Here is a 12,830-nt window from a genome sequence, read left to right as displayed (position 1 = left end):
AGTTCATTAAACGCTGCTTGTTGTCATCACATTGTTCACAGCAAATTTTTGAAAAAATAAGCACCAATCATTCTTGCAAAAAACAATTTTATCTAAAAGGATTGAAAAGTGTTAAATACAAGGTCTTTAATTTACACGACAAGCAATAAATACGCTGCATGAAACTCACCCTGCACACGCCACCCTTGTACACACCGTGTACTCAAGAGTCAGCGGTCACACATGTCATTGTACTTTTTTTTTTTTTTTTTTAAAAAAGAAACCAATCTGACTCCCGACCCATGGTTTGCTACTTTAACAAAGACCACAAACAGTGCACTTGAGCCAGCAAACAGTGTGAAACTGACGTTAACTCCAAAGCGGGGGAACGTGTAGCAACTAAATCAAAAAGCCATAGATCATTGCTGGTGATATTAGCATATACTAGGAAACCTTAATATGCTGCTATGATTCATTGTTTAGTCATATTTAAAGAGCCACCGATGCTCTCAGAGTTAAAAAGAATTGTGTAGCCACATTATTGTTTTCAATGTCCTGTGTGGAAAGTTGATCGCTGTACAATTTTGCTCGAGCCTTTATTTTACAACAGGGCTTTACCTCGAACTCAGAATTGCACATAAGAAGCCTAGTTAAAAAGTACAATAAAAATGTGCACAGATCAGCCTTCAGGAGAGTCAGCACGCTGCACGCGGTCTGCAGGATCATGCTGTGCGGAAAGAGACCGCGGAAGTGCTGCCGCTGAAATATTTCCGTTGAGGGATAATTGACTGGGATTTTTTATTTCTTTAGTTATCCTGGGTCAAGACCGAGCGCTTACGCGTTGAGCCTCAAAGACTGGTCTTCTCTTCTCCTGGAAGAAATGTCAATATCGATAGAGTCCTTCCCGACGATTAGCCTCAATCGCTTAGCCGGGGGAAGAGGGATGAAGTCATCCTCAAAGTCGTCATCATAGTCCCCCTCCTCCCCGCCGCCCCCGGAGGAGGAGGACTCATCGCTACTCTCCTCCTCGTACTGACTGTAGTCGTCGACTTCCATCCGGGACTCCAGGAGAGAGAGGGTGTCGCCACAGCACACCCCGTTCTCATGAAGGCCCTCTGCGTACGACCCCCGACCCTCCTCGTCCCGTTTCAGCTGGATTTTTAATTTTGTAGAACTACTGCCTGATCCTGAGCTAAATCCGTTATTTAGCTTCGCTACATAGAGGTTATTATCATTTTCATGGTCTTTACTTAACTTGATGCTGATTTTTGAGGAATTCATCCCATCCTTCTCTTGGTCGTTTGTCTTGCTGCTGCTGTCGTGACGCCTGCGAAGAGTCAATTTGGGAATCCCAGAGTTGTTCTCCAGGATTAACTGGGCGTCATACCGTGTGATTCGCCGCTTCTTCTTGCTTTTCGCAGTCCTAAAGCTGTCTTTTGTTTTGAAGCTGTCTGACGTGACGATCGAACACCCGACGGGCGAGGGCGCGCAGTCCGTGTAGCCCGCAGGCGCACCCCCTGGGCCACTGCGCTCACCCTGGTCAGAATGGAAGCCCGGCACGTCTGGCCCCACGCTGTCCTTCCCGGGCGAATCACGCCCCGGAGCAGACTCTTCCATCTTGGCAAACTGCTTCCCAAGCTTTCCCTGGCGTGATTTCTTTCTCGACATGCCAGTGTCACTCTTGGGGCACTTCGTGTCCCCCTTCTGCGCGCTCTCAGGAGCCAGGTCCTCCTCCTGCAGCCCGGGGGCTGGCTGCTCACCCCCGTCCGCGCGCGGTGCCGCCGCGCCGTCTCGGAGGCCGTCCACTCCGTCTGGGTCCGGCTTGAGGTCAGAGGCCTCCTTCAGGCTCATCCGCGTCCGCACGGCCCGCCGCGTGACGTAAGAGCAGGGCGAGCCCTCGGCCCGCGCCCGAGCACCTCTCGCGGAGTTTTGTCTGTGTTCTCGCGCCGCGTGTCTCGTCAAGCACCCGCCGGCCGCTCCAGCTTGTACTGGTCCCTCCGGCTCCTTGTCTTTCTTGATGGGCAGATTTTTGTACAGAACTACTTTAGGCTCCTTAAGTACTAAGTTTCCCATTTCAAGTTTTCCGGAAGCAGTCTTTTGCTCCAGCCGTTTGCAATGATTTCTTAATTTTATCTTTGAAAGTAAAGGCTTTGCAGGCTTTTTCAGTTTCTTTGGTACCCTGGAATTATTTATGTGAGTTAGTTTAGATGAGGTAGAGTTGGAAGAAGCTGGAATTCTTGACATAGACTGCCTGGTTAACGTTCTGCTCTTGCTGTTCTTTTTCACACCAACTGAAGATTTTCGATTAGAAGCTGCAAGATTTAAAAAAAAAAAAAAAAAAAAATGAACGATAGCCTTAGTAACACAGCAGTGTTCAACAAAACAATGCCCCAGACCAGACCGTTAGCACCCGTCCGCATGGATACGGAAACCAGACCACTGGGGCAGCCCCGCGGCACATAAGCATTCCCGGCCCCATTTTTCTTCTTTAACCCAAACCCACAGCCATCGGGTCGATTCCAACTCACAGCGACCCTATAGGACAGAGTACACTGCCCCAAAGAGTTTCCAAGGCTTCAAATCTTTACGGCAGTAGACTGCCACATCATTCTCCTGTGGAGTGGCTGGTGGGTTTGAACCACCACCACTTCAGTTAGCAGCCAAGTGCTTAACCGCTGTGCCACCAGGGCTCCTTTTTCTTCACCTTCTCTAATTTCTACTTGTAATGTGTGGACCCTGCCCGTTCATTTCCGCGGTACATGACTTCACGGTCGAAGGCTCTGAGCACAGCGACGATCCAGGTCTCATGACTTCACCCGGAGTCTGTCTTTAATCTCGTGACACTGAGCCAAGCTAAGTTATTTCTTCTTCGGGTTTAGTATTTTACCACATAAAGGGTCTGGAGGAAAACTAAGTAAAAGGCACAGTTCTTTCCACAAATTCTTTTTTAAACCATCATTTTAAATATGTTTCTAAAATACTCATTAACTTTAAGTAGATTACTTACCTTGGCCAGAAATATATTACTTGTGGGCTCTGAAGAGACAAATTCTATTAAAATGGTTTCAAACAAGAAAAATTGATTCTCAGAACCATCTGTCGTAATTCCCAATAGATATTTACCACAAAAGCCTACGCTCCTTCTAAGCTGTTCCTTTCAACTCTGCCAGGACCACACCAGCACCACTGGTGGGCTGTCAGCTGAGAAAGCTGCGGCCCTTCCCAGGCCCCGCCCGCCCTCCAGGACTGCCTGATTCAACAATCGGGAAGAGGAAAGACATGCACTGCTCAAACGATGCACTCAGGATACGGAGGGAGCAGACTTCTTTCCTCCAAGCCAAGGATGCAGAAAAGCTCCCACGGTCCTAGTGGTGATGGCAACCCTGAGGATGAACGTGACCAGCAAATGGCTTCTTCAAAGGCTTACGTGCGACTCTAAGCTGCCCCCACAGTGAGCCCCCGGCATAACCCGGACTTTCTGCTCGTTTTCGTCTACATTTACAACCTCAACCTATGTCAAGTTTAGTCCTCCCATACCCCAGCTGAAAAGCCTCTTCCTGATCAAAATACTCCTTCAGATCATCCTCAACTAATCAACTAAAAACCCTCATTTCTCCCAGGAAACAGAGGAAGACGCCAAGACTAGTATCACGAGGAAGCCTGCATCCCACTGCCAGAGCGGCCATCAGAAATCCTGCACATTGACTCTGCGGCTTACTATATGCCTGAGGGCTGCCCGGGAAAGTTCTATTCCTTCTGCATGGCTAAGCAAGTTACCATCAGTTAGTTTTTATTGTGAGAGAGGATAGAGAACTAGCTTTCCAAAGATCAAAGCACCAAGAACAGAAGGCTCTGTACTCAAGGGGACTGGCCTGTGAACAGCTCCAGGGCACCAAACCCAGCAGAATTTACAGGAATGAGCCAATGATTGCACCAAGAACGTACTTATACGTGGGGGCTGCGACCAAGGAGCCAATTTACTTTTAGACTAGAAGTAATAGTAGTGAAGTTTGGATGCTATTCAATTTGAGAACGACAGACTTATTATTAAGCACCCACAAGGAAATGGAATTAGAGAGAGCTATTTGCTGGAAGGAATTTTTAAAGTATAAGGATGTTCAGAGAATCCTTTTGCTACAGGACTTCTACAAGGTCTGCCTGCAAAGAGGACTAGGGAGCTGTGCTTAGTGACGTAAGCACACGTGTGCTGGCGGTTTCCAGGCAAAATCCAAGAAAGGACCGTGTTTGTCTGGCTTCCTCAAATGTGTCCAGGATGATCCTTTGTTCATCCTATGCCTCTTCACAGACCACTCTATGAACAAGCTCAGTGGACGTCAGCCTTTTATTTCTCCTTTTCCCATCCCGTGCTGGTTACACATCTGCAATCACCCCTAACAACAGGTGCAATGCTGCTGCAGTTTGGGCCCGGCCTGCCCCTCCAGAGGCCTTTGCCAGTCTCCCTGACAACCTTGTCACAAACGCCAGGGAACCTTTCATTTCTCTGCAGAAAGTGACGTTGAAGCCCTTTTCTCTCGACAGCCCTCTCGTCCCTTGGCTGCCACGAGACCACTCGCTCCTCGTTTTCCGTCACCTCCCTGGCACCCCTTCTCCTCCATCTGCCCCTTCGAAGGTGGTTACCCTCAAGCCTCGGCTGCCCTAGGCCCTTTGGAAACTCCACACACATTCTCTGGGTGACAAGCATCCACTCTCCCACGGCTATTACGCTGACATGCTGGCAGGTCCCTGCCTGCTGTCTCCGGCCCAATTCTCTTCCCACTTACAGACGCACATCACCAGTGCCAAGCAGCACCTCTCTCTCAGAGGCTGCCTCACGAGGCCGTCACACTCAACGAGTCTAAACTGACCTCAGCACCACACCTCACGGCCACTTTTTTCTGAGTTCTCCGTCACGGTCCATGACACCACTGCCAGGCGAGCTGCCCAAGTCAAAAACCTGGAGGTCATCCTTGACGCTTGCTCTCCCTATCGCTTCACCCAATCACCACGTCTTGTGGAGTCCACCCCAGCAATGTCACTGGAACCTGTCCACTTATCTCCATCCCCACTACCACAATCTCCTGCCTGAACTATGGCAATAGCCTCCTACCCTTCTCCCTGTCATCCTACTGCCTTCCCAACAGTCCATTGACCAGGATGGTTTTCCCAGTACATCACGTCACTCTGGGCTTTAACCTTTTAATAACTTAACGCTTCTTAAGAATAGAGTCCACCATTTTACACTACGGTCATATCCTTCTTCCACCTTCAACTCAGGTCACGATGAACTTTATTCACTTAAATCCTACACTTGGCTCCACATCTCTATCCAGAGATGTTCTCTGCTTTGAACAGGCGTCACTGGCCAGCTCCTCACGCCTTTTTAACCCTTGGCTTAGGAAGCACTTCCCTCAGGGAGCCTCCTGAGACTTCCAGTGTAAGATTGGCACCTTTCCTATGTTCTCTCACAACACCCAAGACTCCCCTTCCTTGGGACATCTTCCATTAAACACATCTCACTTCACGGTGACTGAATCTGGGCCTCCCCTCTGCACCCCTGCTTCTCAGAGTCACTGTCGGCTGACAGCAGTCTCCACCAACAGACACTCTGGTGGTTTTGTATTCTAAAGTGAGCACAAAACAGGCTGTATTTTATGCTATCATTTTAACACAGAGGTTTCACTGATATAGTTTTCATTCACCAGCGTATTCTCATTTTGTTTGAAAGGTGGCATCTCATCAAAAGCCCGGACAAGAGGCGTGCTCACCAAGTCAGAGACCAAACACAGACACGGACAGGTCGCCAGGCAGGAGAAATGCGACCAGGATTAGAGTCCCACCAAGTGCCAAGAGTTCTTCACAGCCTCAACAAGGTGCTACACCATTCTTGGCGACTCAGTGCTGATACGGCTAAGGGAGGAAGACAGTGGCCACAGGGACAGACTGCAAGCCACTGATCTTCAAAGTCTACCAGGGGAGACTCAGGGCTCTGTGTAAAGCGCAACTAAAATACGCCTGTGGTTACCCTTGCTCTAGCCACATGTGGTATCCTCCCCAGTGGTTGAGACAAATCCCAAATGCATGAGTCTAGATAGTCATTTTGGTGCAGATGCACATTCTCAGCAATTATTCCGTGCTGGGTGCTGTGCGAAATGGCCCAGTTGGTACCACGTCAGCCCTGGTACGCACCCTGTGAAGCCAGCACTATCACACCTACGTTAAACGAGCCACACAGGGACCAGCTGGCCCACGACTCTCCGTCTGTACGGGCAGCTCAGGTCTGCAGCTCACGATGTTGGTTTTTTTAACCAGTCTACTATTCTGCCTCTGTAGAGTTATTATGGTGTCAGTCCCAACTCACGGGTAAAGGACGCTCCACAGGGATACCATGGTCCCTTCAGGGTGTCCTCAAAGTCAGAAGGCAGCCCTGTGTGGGCAGCAACACTTCCGGCCACCCGCTGTGACAGTGAGACACGAGGGCAGCCAACATCATCAAAGCCTTCCTCGGTGCTCAGGCTCTGCACCGGGAAAGCACTGGAAATGCACACCACCGACGTGAACCAAGACTGCGCGAAGGGCACATGCAGTGTGGCATCTTCAGAGCATGAAGATATAGAAAACCCTCCAGAGGACTGTAAAGACCTGAGCCTCAACGAGCTGACCAAGCACGGCAAGCGGCTGTCTTCTTACGGGACCAGCACGGGGTGGTACCGGGTGCCTGGGATGAAGCAGCGGGATTAGTAGAAGAGCGTTAAGTTCAGAGCGGAGGCTGAGAGGGTGTGAGAGTGAGAAGGGGCACCCGTCCGCCGTCTCTAGGACAGGGGCTCCTCCGCTCCTGGCAGTGCCTAGCTCACAACCCCACACTGCTCCCGAGCCTTCCCGTCTAACGCCTGGGCCACAGCACTGTCTGCAGTGGGCGCCATACCAGCGAAGCCCGAGGTCTGAGAAACTAGACTGCGTTCAATGGTGGCATTAACAACTCAGACTTGTGGACTGGATTTGTGAAAATGGATTTCTTATGGTTTCTTCTCCCTGGATACTGAAGGAAACAGTCAAGGTGGGACTCCCCAGTCACCTCTGAAAACATAACCTGCCATGGAAGGAACAACTTTTCCTCCAACTAGGCAGAGATGTTTCTTTAAAAGAACATGCTGTTCAAAGAAAGCAGTTCCTTGATGAGCAGCTAAAGTCTAAACGTTGAACTGCAGAATACACACGGGCAGACTCCCAAAGAGAAGGCACCCTGAATCTACACACAAACACACCCACCTCCATGGAAGAAAAGCTCTGGCAGCTCTGGCTTGTCTACCATCTGTTTCAAAGAGCCTTTCTCTCAGATGCGGGAAGAATATGTTTGAGACACAAACACCAAAACACAAAAACAGCCTAAACAAATGTATGTAAGAACTTGAGAAAAATACGTATGTCAACTGGCCCCCAGGTGCTTTCGAGCACTGAGCCCTGTCCATCAGCTCTGTCACGTGACTCTCAGCTGGTTACACCAGACCTTGAATCACTCAACCATCCTGCAGAAAGGCAACTGAACAAAGCAAGCACCCCAATGGAAGTAGCACTGAAGCGCTGTTTCTATCCTAAGGCTGAGATTGCACCTGGAGGGGACGACGCCTTCCGTCTACACTGCAGGAAATGGTGGCCGCAGTCGGCTCGCACCGTTACTCGTGTACTTGTCCTGTCCACGAGCCAAAGCACCAACTCCTTGAGGGAGGGCTGAGTCTCAAACATCTTCGGATCTCTTCTGCAACTGCTGCTGTCGTATGCCGTCGAGTCGATTCTGACTCATAGCGCCCCTATAGGGCAGAGTAGAACTGCCCCACAGGGTTTCCAAGGCTGCAATCTTTAAAAGAGCAGATCGCCAGGTCTTTCTCCTGCGGAGCTGCTGGGTGGGTTTGAACCGCCGACCCTTCGGTTAGCAGCTGAGCACTTAACCACTGTACCATTCGGGCTCCTTCTTCAGCAACTAGCAGGCTTTTAGTAACTATGTGGTTTATTAATAGATATTTCCTAGATGGTTACATGTTAATTGGTATGCTCAATACCTTTCAAAATATATTTGTATTCTGAGTGGCATACTGAGTTCAGCATGATACACTAGGGATGTAGTTAATGCATAAAAACACCCAAGGCCCCTACACATGTTACAGAGCCATTCCATTCAAGGTGGACAGCTCTGGGGCTGCCTCCACAGGCTGGCGGCAGCAGGCTCCTCAGAATTCTCGTGTAAGCATTCATAAAACAGCCTTCAGTCTCCAGTTTCACAAGGAACCAGACTCAAAACAAAGGTTCTTCATGCTGCATTTATTGTCAGAATCAACAGTCAACAGTGAGCGATGGACTAACTGCTCTTGTTCACTCGGGACATTAGTCTAGACTAGAAGGGGGTGCAGGACGCTTTATGCTACAGAGGTGCACCTGGCCTCTGGCTCCCGGCAGCAGGCAGAGTCTCAGGGATTCACGGCAGTGACGTTCCCCTTTGTGGAGACACCTCCCCTTGTCTTCCGGGTTTTCTGTAGGGCAGGAGGCACCAAGTGTTGGCCAAAAGCATTTGAAGACAGGGAGAAGAGCCTCAAATAATCAGTCTCTCAGAGGGCTCCTCTGGACATGCAGAGTGCTACACAGGCCCACTTTGGGGGTCACCATGTCAAAGCTTTATAGCTTTACTCCTTCTGTCAGAGACAAGTCAGACTAAACAGCATAGCCCTTAAGTGGCAACAAGAGGAAACTGGTGTTACCAGATAGAACACAGTAGCAATCAGTGGTTCCCGCATGTCCAAGCTCCACCGACAGGATGTGTTTCTTTGCCGGTGTAGGCTTTCTTCTCTCTTTTCTCTTTATTCTTCATTCTCTCTTTTTCCAGTTTCCATCAGATCTTGCCCCCACACATAACTGGAATCGCAAAGCTTGGTTCTTTCTCCTTTTCATCTCTCTTTTCTTGCTACTTTCCATAGAGGCCAATACAACACAGCATCCCACAGCCACACTTCAACGCTCCTCACCGACAGCTCTGAGTCTGGCGGCCAGTGGTTTGGTGAGCTGGGTCAGTTCATTCTGAAAAAGGCAAGCAAGTAATACAAAGGTGACCGCCTTCAGGCCAGCCCCTCTGAATGCTCCAGGTCCATCACCTCCTCCTAACACCCTGGCTAGGCACCAGGACACGCGCAGTGCCTGCGTGGTTCTCCCAGTCCTGTCTCCACGGAGGGCCTAACGACATTATCACGCCACAACACTTTGAAAACGTTTCTCTCAAACACAGGACGGCCCTGGAACACGTGGTGAGGAATTCAATATCCAGTTACCAAGTATTCCAGAAAAACCAGACAATTCGGTGCAGACGGTAGTATTGAGTTTGGAGGTGGGATACAAACTAGGCCCATGTACTTAAATCATTTCTAGAACCTTTCAGTGCTGCTGAGGCTCATGAGCCCCAGAGTTTCTCTCAATCTATAAAAGTTCAAAACCATTGAAGCATGCTTTAGAAAGCAAGTTGTGTGAAAATACTTAAAAAAAAAAAAAAAGTACGCTCATCACATCACAGCTCCCCTACTTACTTGCATTGTTTTTTTCCTGAGTGGTGTCTGCATCAGTGTTAGAGCTGACAGACTGACTGTCGGAATTTTTGCTGCTGTCACCTAACTTTTTGAGCCTATTTAAACGTTTATCTGTTTCTCTGAGTCCATATTTGCTATTGATAACAGGAGCAGGCGCAGGGAGTCCCGCTCTGGATTTAAAAGCACCAGTGCCCCGTCTGAAAGAGAAAAGAGAACAGATTAAGCAAACAGCGTGTGCTTACTTACAATCAGCTTGGGGGCTGAGGGTCCTTGGCCACATCATGTCAACAGATGTGGCTGACGGACGGATGAGGCCTCAGCCATCGCTGGAAATCTGCCAATTCTAGGACTCACAAAGGAAATTAAACACGCATAGAAAATTTACAAAAAAACCTCTAGATTTAAAACAGCAAAACAACTTGCTATAACTGTTGTTAATAAATTGTTAACTGTCCAGGAAAAACTACTGGGCCTTGTAGAATTTCATGTGTTGATATAAATAAACTAATTCTTCCATTTCAGAAGTGGCAGGCACAATAAACAGCTGGGTCTAAATTGTGGCTTCAAAAAACTCACCTGTTCATTACATTCCAGCTTTGTTCTGCACATTTAACACTATATTACTGATTATTGAGAATTATTGAAAAAACAAACAAACACACACAGAATTTCCTTAAATGTTAGATAAAAACAAATCCTAATTGAAACTCTGTGTAAGAAGGAGACTCGGCTCTATTGGTGAAACTCTGACCTCTGGAATATTAAAAACTGTTAAATAATTCCTTTAAAGTTTCTGAAAGAAGCATGAAGCATTAAAAGTTAACAAAGCGTTCCTAAAGGAAAGGCACCGAAGACCGGCCTTGCGCTTCTGGAGAAGAGCGCCTTCTAACCTGCTTTAGCTGCTGCTGTTGATGTGAGCTCTTCCGAAGTACAGGAGGGTACTTCATAAAAGGTGGACCCGAGCTTCCCCAACAAATCTAACTTTGCAAATCTTTGCTCTCTTCGGTGGATAAAGGTAAATTTCTCATCAGCTCTACTCAAAATAAGTAACTTCTGAATTAATGAGGTAAAAAACCCACTGCACTGACCTGCCTCTCCTCGGCTTCAGCCTGCTAGAGGAAAGCCACACCGTTACAGCTCCTGAACCACGGCACCATCATGCACACCTTCACATAAAAGCAGTGCTGCCTCCAAACATCCCGTGTGATTCCCTTCCTTCAGGGTTTAGGTGACGGAAAACAACTTTTCTCCCACAGAGTAGTAGTGTGTCTCACCTCTTACTAAGCATCAGCATGTTCTCCCCTCTCGATGCTAGTGAGCACAGACCTAAACCTACTGCCTAATCACAGGAATGATTTTTGGTACTTAAGGATAGCATTCTGGCTTCTTCACATTCCTACAGTGAATCTGGAATTCCACTTTCATTTAATATTATTGTAGAAACGTGGAAGAACCTCTAGGTAATTTTCACCAATGCAGGTAATCAGTTATACTCCATGTTAAAATATATTTAAAAAGTAAATGCATAAATCCCAAAAGGCTACTTCATTTCATAAAGAGTAAGAAATTACTTTCAGACATTCCATGTCTCTTTACCATAACTTGTAACATTTTTGGTTCATTTCTAGAAAGATGGGCCATACTTAAAGTACGTTTAAACACAAAATAAATGAACATGGTGGAAACATTTTACTTGGAAATTAGAATTCTTTTAATAAAACCCTTCCTTTCTTCTGCTTCTCCATTTCTCTTACTTCTTCTTATTGCTGCTTGCTGCAGCAAATGAAACAGTCCCAGGATACATATTTAAAGCAACAGTTAACAGTATTTCCCACCCACCCTCCATCCCCAGCACCCTGACGGACCAGTGCTAACCACTGTCAACAGTGTCTTATTCCGCTCCTCTTACCATGGTCTACGCATCTATTTCCATGGTCGTTTCTTTTTAAGCAACAAGAAGCAAACAGGACGTTATACATTTCACTCTGCAACCACTGTATCATGGGCTCCATTCGTTCATTGCCCAAGTATTTATCAAGCACCTACTATGTGCCAGCTACTGTTCTGATTCTGGCAACACAGCAGTAAATGAACCAGATAAAAGTCCCTGTCTTCATGGAGCTTAGAATCTAAGGGGACAATAAGCAGAAACCACAGAATCACGTGACAGCTCATATCTGAGCATCAACTGTGTGCTGCTCTACACGCTCTGTGTGAGGCGACAAACGAATCCTCGCAGGGACCTTAGGAGGCAACGTCTAATACTCCCCCATTGTATGGATGGGGCAGTCAAGGCACAAAGCAGTTCAGCAACCTGGCCAACATCACCCAGCTGGTGAACTACAGTGTTGCTGGATTCCACCTCAGGGAGGCCAACTCCAGGTCTCAGATCTTACCCACTACACCAGGCTGCTGTCTCTACGCCAGGATTTTAAAGCATTATTATCAAACTGTAATTAAATTACCTCAGAGACTTAAGGGGTTTTTTTTTGGGGACTGGTCTTAGATTTAACCAACACTTGAATTTTTTTTTAAGGTGGAAAAAGATAAATTTTATGGCAAAAAGAAAAGCAAAAACTCAGCAACATCAGGAAGAGGCCTTCTGCCCTCCCTTCAAGGCTGGGAGCGAGATGGTCGGGGCGGTCCTGTGGATCCACCCTCTCCCACTACACACGTGGAGACCACCGGCTGCCCAGAAAGACAGGACGTGGTGACTCTGGGGACTCGCCCACCTCTCCCCCAGCTAGCTGAGTGTAGGCTGGTGTTGGCAGTGGGGGAGTGGCACTACTAGCTGACATCTTTCCTCAGAGCCGCCGTATGAAAGTGGAGGGAACAGGGCACTGAAGTGAGGCTGTGATGGGTTCAGAGATGTAAGCTTCTGAACTTGCAACACGGCCACATCCCTAGCTCCCTCTCAACTGGGTGGCTGTGAGGACAGCCCAGCAGAGTACAGGGTTCACAAATGGGCCTCCCGCCCTGCGTGGCCTCCTGCCCCGGGTGGCCTCCGGCCCCATATAGCCTCCTGTGTCTGCACTGCACTGTGACGGGAGCCCTCCGTTAGCACACTCCTGGATGTGCCCGAAGAACTCCCCTCACGGAGCTGGTGGACACAGACGTCAATACGACAAGGTGTGAGTGACAGGCCTCCCAAGGTGGATTCGGGGGTCTCTAGACGGGCCAAAAAAGAGGTTCCTCTCTGAGTGCCAGCAAGGGGTGGGAACTGTGAACATCAAAACACGAAAATTCCAGAAGACGCAGCTTGAAATAGGCCAGACAACTTCATGGTTT

The 12,830-nt window shown here is 48.3% G+C and overlaps 1 protein-coding gene across 5 annotated transcripts in view; it reads right to left on the bottom strand.

The window, feature by feature from the left end:
- Positions 1 to 234: 234 nt before the first annotated feature.
- KMT5B (lysine methyltransferase 5B) overlaps positions 235 to 12,830 on the bottom strand; it is a 56,530-nt gene continuing 43,934 nt past the window's right edge. For all 5 annotated transcript variants that reach the window (XM_023738147.1, XM_012557678.2, XM_023738146.1 and 2 more), the window contains 2 exons: positions 9,543 to 9,739; positions 235 to 2,291 (listed from right to left, as the gene is read on the bottom strand). In XM_023738147.1, coding sequence (XP_023593915.1) covers positions 814 to 2,291; positions 9,543 to 9,739 — 1,675 coding nt within the window. In that variant the 3' untranslated portion in view covers positions 235 to 813. The remainder of the gene's footprint in view (positions 2,292 to 9,542; positions 9,740 to 12,830) is intronic.

This window comes from Trichechus manatus, unplaced genomic scaffold (genome assembly GCF_000243295.1).
Source record: "Trichechus manatus latirostris isolate Lorelei unplaced genomic scaffold, TriManLat1.0 scaffold00113, whole genome shotgun sequence".
Lineage (NCBI taxonomy): Eukaryota > Metazoa > Chordata > Mammalia > Sirenia > Trichechidae > Trichechus > Trichechus manatus.
This window is presented reverse-complemented; position numbering and strand designations above follow the sequence as displayed.